Below are 10335 nucleotides of genomic sequence, written 5' to 3'. Positions count from 1 at the left end.
CCCTGGGTGGAGATACCAGACACTGGGACAAGGAGGAACAGACGAGAGGCAGACGCAGAGATTCCTTATGATGATCTTTAGTGGCCAGTAAAGCAAGACAGGGCACGTTCAACACCAAGGCCGAGCACTGGGCAACCCTCGTTGTTCAGGCAGATCAGGGAGCACCAAAGCAACTAGCCTGCAGCTACTCAGAGTCTCCAGCGTGTCTCGTTCTGGCAGGGTGAGGGGTTCCTACCCCAGCCCCCTGGTTAAAGGCAGAGCTAGGGCAAGGGAGGTGGATCTGAGTCAGGCACGGCGTGTGTGTGCGTGTGGCCAGAGCACAGACATGTGGGGAGGGCTGTGGGATAAAGCATTTTGGGACTGCATATTTAGCAGCAGTCAGGCTCAGGAAGATGCTGCGGGACTCACTCATGGGAGCAGAATCGGAAAAGCACAGCAGGGCTTGGTGGCAGCAGCAGGTATCGGGCTCAGGAATCGCTACTGCGATGGGAGAGCGGCACATTTCGGCAGCAGGAAACCTCGTTCCACGCATCTGTTCAAGTATTCCAGCCAGGGCCGAAAATCGGGAGAAGAAACTCTCCCGTAGCAGGACCTGAGAACTAAGAACGTGTCTGAAATCCCAGAGAGGCACGAGCACTACCAGGCAGACAGGGATCCGTTCAAAAGGAGAACGGAGACTCAGTACCACAGCAGGGCTCCTTGGGGAAGGAATCACAATTGGGGACTGCACTGGACAGTCAGTAGTGTCGGTTGTGGCCCAGGATACTAAAGACACAAGGTGGATGAGCTAATCGGTTTTCTTGGACCAACTGCTGTTGTCTCTTTCACCCAGAGAAGCTGGTCCCGTAACAGGCATTAGCTCACCCACCTGGTCTCACTCGGCACGGTTGTGGAGCAGCGCGTGGCAGTTATCCCTTTCAGCGCTGGGATTTGGGGTCAAAGCAGAAATCAGAGCCAGGAGCTGGCAGCAGGCATCAATCAGTACTGGGTGGTGAACATGGCCTTAGCCCTGGGAAAGGGATCACGCCCAGCTGCTCCTCAGCAGCACAAAGGAGAGTCGACTCAGAGATTCAGCAGCAATGAGAAGAGTCAGTAGTGGGACGAGGAACTGTGTCAACATCAGCCATTTGTATTGGGACTTTACCTGGGGAGCAGGAATCCAGGCTGAGCGCGCTGGGGCTAGAAGTCCAGCCGCGGTGAGTAGTCCCTGCCATTGGTTTCTTCTGTCCTAAAACGCAGTTTCTGGACTGATCAGGGTCAGAATTTGGGGCCTGGCCACACTCTACCCTGGGAACGGGCACCGTGTCAGACAGCAGTAGCAGCCGTAAGAATTGCAATCAGACATTGGGATCACACTCAGAAACGGAGGCTCTGGTACAGCACTGACCCTAGTGCTCTGTTAGCAGGAACCCTGTCAGCACTGGGAAGAGCTGGCGGGAGGCACCCCCCCCGCAGTCCAGGGTCGAGAGTGGAACCAGGACAACGCCTCTCTGGAACCAGCTTCAGCATCACGCCTCTTTGGTACCAAACTTGGTCAGGGCCTCTGCCCCGGGAGCGGGAATCGTGGTGGGATGGAGCAGCAGGCCCGGATCTGGGGACTAGTCTCAGCAGTCGCTCCAGAGACTGGGTAGTGGTCTCGAGGTTTGTATGGGCAGATCACAGGCAGTGGCCGGAGGGGGAGCTGGATCCTGCTGAGGGTGACCAGATGTCCCGATTTTCTAGGGACAGTCCCGATTTGGGGGCTCTCTCTTATATAGGCTCCTATTACCCCCCACCCCGATTTTTTTACACTTGCTGTTGGGTCACCCTAATCCTGCTCTACCGGCTCAGAAGAGCTAGTCTGGGAAGGTCAGTTACCTTCCCAAGGTAGAGCTGGAGCAGAAAAGCAGCCAGGTCAGATCCAAGGGCCCAGGACAGGGGTGGGACAGAGGAAACAGCATGTGGTGAGAGGGGCAAAGGCGTGGGGGAGCAGGAGGCAGGGCCCCCTGGCTCCTTTCCCTGCAGGAGCCCCTGTCCCTGGGCTGTGAGGGGGTATTGCTGTGCTCACCCCTCCGGGTGCACTGTGGGGGCAGACAGGCTGGGAGGATGGGGCAGTGCGGCAGGGCTGTCAGAGGTATCAGTAGTAATAAGGCCAGTGTGGCTGGGAGCAGGTGGGGGGCTGCAGCAGGGGTCTCGCAGTGGCTTCTGCATGTCAGTTTCACACCATCGCCTCGGTCCAGGGCAGAGGCCTGGCGTCGGGATCATTTGTCCAGCTCGCTTCTCTGCTCCTTCCTCGACTCAGTCACCACCTGCCGCGTGCGGGCAGGGGCAGGATGGAACAGAGACCGCAGGATTAGACCCCACCCCGCCATCCCCTCAGCCCCAGCGCCTGGCTACGTCCCCTGCCACCAAGGATCCTGGAGCCCTTCCAACAGGCCCCGCCCCCAGAGCCCCCTGCCCCAGCACTACCCCCAGCACAGAGAGGGGGAATCGATTAGCCCAAGAGAGGCAGAGCTAGGAACAGAACCCAGGAGTCCTAGGGATCCCTGCTGTAGCCACTACACCATGCTCCCCAATAGCTTTGTACAGAACCCAGGAGTCCTGGGTCCCATCCCCTGCTCCAGCCACTAGCTCACTCCACCCTCAGCTGGTCATAGAACCCAGGAGTCCTGCCTCCCTGCTCTAACCACTAGACACTGCTACTTCTCCTTGCATGTGCCTGTAATGCTGGGATTTGAATGACAGCTGAACCCACAGGGAACCTCTGCCCTGACCTCATCCCCCAACACCCCGATACCCTTGGCTTGGCACATTGCACCCCGACAGCTCCCCATCCTCCTCTCCTGACCGGGGCTTCCCCGCACCGAGGGGTGGAGACTCACCTCTCCATTCCGGGTCTCAATGGTTTTGATCAGAACCATTTTCCTGGTGTGGCTCTCCATGATCTGCTCCGGCTCGGGCACTGGGCAGGGGGTGCAGGGCGGCCATGAGAGAGGAAGGGGCTGCAGCCACTGAACCCACTCCCCCAGAGTGAGGCCTCCAAGCCCTGGGCTGGGTGTGCACCAGGACAGCAGACTCTGGCCATGACTGGGGAAGATCCCGCAACGGGCAGGTGCTGCCTTAACGATACTGCTCAGCAACACCAAAGTTGTTTCCCAGGCTCCCCAGCGAGAGCAGCTGGACGCAGCTGACCCCACGCAATTGGCAGAGGCCAGTGACACCCCAGACACCTGGGGAAGGATGCAGGGAGCCCCCAAAACACTGGCTGGGGAGGGGCGGAGATTCCTGGGGGAGGCAGGGACAGACACCCCCACGTGGCTGTTCACTTACCCGAAGTTTTCATGCTGAGGGAGGCCAGCGAGTGGATGGGGATCGTGATCCTGAGGGAGGGGTCAAAGAGCGCAATGAGTGGCAGAAGGCCCCTGCTTATCCTTCACCCCACCCGGCCCCCTTGGAGACGAAGGGGAACAGGAGAGCTTGGACAGCAGCCCCCTCCCTTGCAATACCCCACCCCTTGCGACAGAGGCACCCTCCTGGCATCCGGAGAGCCGTGCCGCCCCCCTCTCCCCATGGCACTTGCCAGCCGGGCTCTCCGGTGCCACGCCCACCTGTTCTCCTCGCCCTCCAGCAGCTTGCGGTAGGTGGCGATCTCGATGTCCAGCGCCATCTTGACATTGAGCAGGTCCTGGTACTCGCGCAGGTGCCGTGCCATCTCCTCCTTCAGGTGCTGGATCTCCTGCTCCAGCCGCCCCACCGTGTCCTGGTAACTGCCGACCTCCGCCCCGTACTGGTCCTCCAGCTGCTGCATCTGGCGCAGCAGCGCCTCGTTCTGGCCACGGGCGGGAGGGCAGGCGTCGGACTCCTGGTCCAAAGGGGTCCGGTCTCTCCCCGCTCCCCCTACATCCCATCTGGAGGCAACTGCTCCCCGCCGCCCCGCCCCAAGCTGGACTGCGATTCCCTGTTCAAGCGCAGGGGATACAACCAGCTGCTGCAGGGAGCTCCACCAGGAGGCGCTCTTCCCTCAGAGCAGTGCTACGGGGCGCTGGGGTCCCCCCACCCCTCTGAACGGTACTCACGGTTCCCTTCAGCCCATCCACCTCGCAGGTCAGGCTCTGGATCTGCCTCCGGGACTCGTTCATCTCCTGCTTGGCCTGGCGCAGCGCCTCGTGGTTCCGGTTGGCTGCGTCCGACAGGTCAGCAAACTGTGAGAGGGAGGGAGTGTCGGGGAGGGGGTGTTAGGACCCCCCCAAAATGCTACCCCAGCGAGGTGCAGGGGGAGCTTCCTGCAGGTGAGGTTGTTCCCCCAGCAGCAGGAGCAGCCGTGCCCCACGTGCCCGCCCCCTCCGTCCCCGGCTCCCCCTGCGGGCACAGAGAGCGTATGGGGCACGCTCCACCCAGGGCCAGGACTGGGGCCAGTACCTTGGACTTGTACCACTCCTCGGCCTCCTGCAGGTTCTTCACCGCGATGCTCTCGTACTGGGTGCGGATGTCGCGCAGCGCGGCCGTCAGGTCTGGCTTGACCGGCTCCATCTCCACCTGCACCTGCTGGCTGTGAATGCTCACCTGCATGTCACGCAGCTCCTGCACACGCCAGCCACACGCACAGACACGCCAGCCACACGCACGGGGACAAGAGAGACCATGAGACGCCCTGAAATCTGACTCGTGGGGCCCCAGCTGCACCCAGAAGTTTAATTGTGAGCCTAGTACTGGGGTCCCGTCTGTGCCACCGCCTCCCCCCGCCGGCCCTTCACCCAGGCGCGCGGCAGCCTGGCGCAGGGTGGGGCCGTACTGCAGTTCTGCTCTTCACCACGAGATGGCGGAAAGGTACCTCGGCCACTGGCAAGCCCAGGGAACAGCTGGCTACTGCTGAGTCGTCCCCCCCCAAATCCCCTCCCACTCCCACACCCCCCTCCTTTGCCTCCCCTCTGTGCCCCCCACCTTCCCCCTACCTCCTCGTGCAGCTTCTTCAGGAACTCTATCTCGTCCATCAGCGACTCGATCTTGCGTTCCAGCTCCAGGCGGGAGAGGGTGGCGTCGTCCACATCCTGTGGAGGGGGAGGCAGGGGGCCGAGTGCCAGGGACAGGCCCACCGTGGGGTGGGGGGGTCACTGAGGGCAGTCCGGCCCACAGGTCCCCGCCCTCTCCCTGCACGGAGGACATTTTTTGGAGGTGGGGGGGAGGGGGACTCTGTGTGTGTGTGTACACGTGCACACATATGGGGGTGTTTTTGCACATGTATGTCTGTACGCAAGTGCCTGTGTGACCACTCGTGGGCCATACGTGTCTCCCCCAATGCAGGTGTGTACGTGGAGGTGCACAGGCCTGGGTGTGTGCGCTAAGCATGTGGACACCATCGCATGGGTGATGTTCTTGGGTGCACGTGCCCACAGGGCTGCATGACTTCTGGTGCGTGCATTGCACTGGGGCAGGTGTAGATCCAGTCACAACCCTCTGCCCCATTCCTACAGTCCGTGGCAGCTCAGGGCTGCTAAGAGCAAGGCCAGGGCAGAGCTGGGCTCTGGATCACACGGATTTGCACACGCGGCCTGGACAGGGAGACTCTCGGCTCCACGTGTCCCCTCAATGCGCGGGGCTGGCTCGGTGTCATTTGAATGACAACGAGAGCCCATCGATTCCAGGGCTTGCTGCATGGGAGCGTGTGAGCAGACACATGGGTGTGCAGTGCACCTGCAAGGACACGTTTGTACAGGAACGTGCAGAAGTGTATGTGATCAGGTACACATGTGCACAAGCACGTGAACAAGAGTGCATGCACAAGTATGAGTGTGTGCAAGTGTGCATACAAGAGGGGGGCAGGTGAACACACTCCAGAGCCCCTCAGCCCACCCTCCCTCCCCAACACACACTCACCTTCCGGAACAGCACCAGGTTGTTCTCTGCATCCTCACGCCTGTGTATCTCCTCCTCCAGCCTGGGGGAGGGGGCACAGCAAGAGGGTCAGAGGCAGGCAGGACACACCCACACTCTGCTCCCTCCTGCCACGCCCACCCCCTCCTGCCAGCACCCCCCATGCGCACGCTCCCTGAACACCCCGTGATCCACCCCCCACCACGTCCTCCCCTCCCGGGATGCTACCTGCCCCTCACCCCTCGGGACTAACACTGCCAGCGATCAGAGGGGCCTCTCTGCCCCCACCGCTTCCTGGGATGGCTGAATTCAGTCCCCTGAAGTGCCCCACCTCGGAGCCCCACCTGAACGGAGCTGGGGGAGTGGGGCTCCGCATTGGTCCACCCCCACCCCCCCAAACCAGGGGTATGGGCCCTGTGGTGTATTGGAGGAGGGTGGGGCAGTGCTGGGGAGGGAATCCTGCACGGTGAACAGCCCCCACCCCATCCTCTCCCCTGGAGGATAAAGACCCCCCCATCACAGTGGGGCAGGGGATTTCCCAGCTGCAGAGGGCGGCAGCTGTGAAGCCCCCCCAACCCCAGCTTCTCCAGCAAGGGGCCAGCAGCCCGGCCCTGCAGTCATCTGCCGGGACCATGTGGGTAGGGGGGACGCCACACCCTGCAGCACCCCCCACCCATGGGCCCAGAGGGGCAGCAGGGCCCCCCTCCCTCCCTCCCCCGCACCCATGGTGCTGTGGTTCAAGATGCAGCAGCTCAGCGCCCCACCCGCTGCCGACCCCGCCCTGTGCTCGGGCTTGGGGGACGCTGCTCTGGGGGTGCCCAGACTGCAGACCTCCCCCGCCCCAGGGGCTGCTGGGATATCCCCTCCCCCAAGGCAGACAGGGTCCCCTCCAGGCCATAGGCCCACACTATAATGGAGGTGGCCAGCCCCACCCAGGGGGGCTGGAACAATTTTTTGGGGGGGCGGGGGGGAGGAGGAGGGGCTGAGAGCCATTGAACTGAACTGTGAAGCATGTATACAATGGAAACCACTTCAAGCCTGGGGGTGCAGCAGCCCCCCTATTTCCAGCACCTATGGCCCCACCCATCCCTGCCTCAGTTGCCCTCTAATCCTCCCACCCCTGCTCCTCCCTTCTCCCCTCCAACCCACCCACCACCCTTCCCCATTTCCCTTCTCTGGCCCCAGCTCTGCCCCCAAACCTCACATTGCGCCCCCCACAGCCCACTGGCCCTCAGAGCTGCTCTGCCTGCATGGGGGGGGGGGGGGCTGGGCTGGGCTGCAGCTGGGTGGGGCCCAGAGTCTGCCCCGAACATCGGCCAAACAGAGCCAGTGCTGCTGCACTTTCCACCCCCCCCCCCGTGTGCCCCATGGCCTCTTCCCTGCACCCTCAAGCAACCCCCGTGCCCCACACAACCTGCTTGTACCTTGTCCCCCACATCCCCCCCAGCCTCACCCCCTCCACCCCAAACCATGCCCCCCCTTTCCACTGCAGCCCTTCACCCCCCTTGCACCCCTTTCTCATCAGCCAGCCAGCGAGCTCCCCCACCCTGGAAGAGTACAGGGGGAGGAGCTCAGCAGAGACCCCACCCTACACCCCCTTGCCTACTGCACTCAGCGCCCGGCATCCTCATCCCCTCCCCCCTCTGCTGACACAGCCCCCTAGATCCCTGCACCCCATTCACCTGTAACCCTTCCTCCATCACCCCCTCCCCATCCAGCCCCCTGCACCCCTCCTCTCCCATCTTCCTGTGCCCCATTCCCACCCACACCCCTACTGCCCCTCCCATGCACCCCCTCCCCATAACCCACCCCCCACTCCCCTGCACCCCCCCACCCATCCCTACAGCCCTTCCCTGCGCCCCCTCCCCATAACCCACCCCCACTCCCCTGCTCCCCTCCCCATCCCTACAGCCCCTCCCCATAACCCACTCCCCAGCCCATCCCTACAGCCCCACCCCAGCGCCCCTTCCCCATAACCCACCCCCCACTCCCCTGCACCCCCTCTCCCGCCCCTCCCTACAGCCCCTCCCCTGCACCCACTCCCCTCCCCATCCCTACCGCCCCTCCCCTGCGCCCCCTCCCCATAACCCACCCCCCACTCCCCTCCCCATCCCTACCGCCCCTCCCCTGCGCCCCCTCCCCATAACCCACTCCCCTCCCCCTCCCCATCCCTACCGCCCCTCCCCTGCGCCCCCTCCCCATAACCCACCCCCCACTCCCCTCCCCATCCCTACCGCCCCTCCCCTGCGCCCCCTCCCCATAACCCACCCCCCACTCCCCTCCCCATCCCTACCGCCCCTCCCCTGCGCCCCCTCCCCATAACTCACCCCATCCCTACCGCCCCTCCCCTGCGCCCCCTCCCCATAACCCACCCCCCACTCCCCTCCCCATCCCTACCGCCCCTCCCCTGCGCCCCCTCCCCATAACCCACCCCCCACTCCCCTCCCCATCCCTACCGCCCCTCCCCTGCGCCCCCTCCCCATAACCCACCCCCACTCCCCTCCCCATCCCTGCGTCCCCTCCCCATAACCCACCCCCCACTCCCCTCCCCATCCCTACCGCCCCTCCCCTGCGTCCCCTCCCCATAACCCACCCCCCACTCCCCTCCCCATCCCTACCGCCCCTCCCCTGCGTCCCCTCCCCATAACCCACTCCCCTCCCCCTCCCCATCCCCATCCCTACCGCCCCTCCCCTGCGCCCCCTCCCCATAACCCACCCCCCACTCCCCTCCCCATCCCCATCCCTACCGCCCCTCCCCTGCGCCCCCTCCCCATAACCCACCCCCCACTCCCCTCCCCATCCCTACCACCCCTCCCCTGCGCCCCCTCCCCATAACCCACCCCATCCCTACCGCCCCTCCCCTGCGCCCCCTCCCCATAACTCACCCCATCCCTACCGCCCCTCCCCTGCGCCCCCTCCCCATAACCCACCCCCCACTCCCCTCCCCATCCCTACCGCCCCTCCCCTGCACCCCCTCCCCATAACCCACCCCCCACTCCCCTCCCCATCCCTACCGCCCCTCCCCTGCGCCCCCTCCCCATAACTCACCCCATCCCTACCGCCCCTCCCCTGCGCCCCCTCCCCATAACCCACCCCCCACTCCCCTCCCCATCCCTACCGCCCCTCCCCTGCGCCCCCTCCCCATAACCCACCCCCACTCCCCTCCCCATCCCTGCGTCCCCTCCCCATAACCCACCCCCCACTCCCCTCCCCATCCCTACCGCCCCTCCCCTGCGTCCCCTCCCCATAACCCACCCCCACTCCCCTCCCCATCCCTACCGCCCCTCCCCTGCGTCCCCTCCCCATAACCCACTCCCCTCCCCCTCCCCATCCCCATCCCTACCGCCCCTCCCCTGCGCCCCCTCCCCATAACCCACCCCCCACTCCCCTCCCCATCCCCATCCCTACCGCCCCTCCCCTGCGCCCCCTCCCCATAACCCACCCCCCACTCCCCTCCCCATCCCTACCACCCCTCCCCTGCGCCCCCTCCCCATAACCCACCCCATCCCTACCGCCCCTCCCCTGCGCCCCCTCCCCGCACTCCGGCCCCCTCACCTCTGCTTGAGCGCGGCCAGGTCCTCGGCCAGGTTGTCCCGCTCCACCTGCGCGCGGTCCCGCTCCTGGCCCAGCTGCTCCAGCTGGCGCCGCAGGTCGCGCAGCTCGCCCTGGCACAGGTCGGCGGCGCGCGCGGGCTCGCGGGCCTGCGCCTGGCCCAGCTGGGCGCGCAGCGCCGCGTTGTGCGCCTCCAGGGCGCGCACCCTCTCGATGAAGCTGGCGAAGCGGTCGTTGAGCTCCTGCAGCGCCGCCTTCTCGCTGCCGCGCGTGGCCAGGAACTCGCGGTTCAGCGCCTCGGCCAGCGCCCAGTCCAGCCGCGCGGCGCCCGGGGCCAGGCGGGCCGGCTGCGCGGCGCGCAACGAGCCGCGCGCCCACTGCGCGGAGCGCGCAGGGCCCGGCGAGCCCAGCAGGCGCGCGGCGGAGGAGCCCGAGCCCGAGCCCGAGCCCGGCGAGAGCAGCGGCGGCCCGAAGACGCGGCGGTACGAGGTGGCCCGGGCGCTCATGGCTGCTGCGCGGCGGCCCCGATCCGGATCCTGGCCCGGCCCCGCGGCTGGCGATGGAAAGAGCCGCCGGCTCCGGGCTGCTGCTTTATAGCGCACGGGGGGGCAGGCTCCGCCCCCCCCGGCCGCCGGCCAGAGCCCCGGGAGCCCAGCCCCCCCCCCGAATCCCCCCTCCCAGCGCACGGTGGGGGGGGGGGTGTCAGCTATTGGATCCCGGGGCGGAGAAGTGGGGCTGGCGGAGGAGCTGGGTGAGTTTTGCTGCGGGGCTCAGGGACCTCCCAGGTGGGAATAGACCCCGGAGGGGCTGGCAACCCCACTTCCCCCTCTAACCACCGCGCCCCACGGACCTGCACATAGAACCCAGGAGCCCTGGCACCCACCGTCCCCCCTCTAACCACCGCGCCCCACTGCCCCACGGACCTGCAAATAG

At 65.5% G+C, this 10335-nt stretch overlaps 1 protein-coding gene across 1 annotated transcript; it reads right to left on the bottom strand.

Annotated features, from left to right (window-relative positions):
- Positions 1-61: 61 nt before the first annotated feature.
- On the bottom strand, positions 62-9908 carry PRPH (peripherin). Its single transcript, XM_074935536.1, has 9 exons — positions 9406-9908; positions 5854-5914; positions 4932-5027; positions 4399-4560; positions 4056-4181; positions 3588-3808; positions 3310-3359; positions 2862-2941; positions 62-2288 (listed from the first exon to the last, which is right to left on the bottom strand). Exons 1-9 carry the CDS (start codon positions 9906-9908, stop codon positions 2241-2243), a joined length of 1347 nt encoding a protein of 448 aa, XP_074791637.1. The 3' UTR covers positions 62-2240.
- Positions 9909-10335: the final 427 nt, after the last annotated feature.

This window comes from Natator depressus, chromosome 20 (assembly GCF_965152275.1).
Source record: "Natator depressus isolate rNatDep1 chromosome 20, rNatDep2.hap1, whole genome shotgun sequence".
Taxonomy (NCBI): Eukaryota; Metazoa; Chordata; order Testudines; family Cheloniidae; genus Natator; species Natator depressus.
Note: the sequence above shows the minus strand (reverse complement) of the source record. Positions and strands in the feature narration are given on the sequence as shown.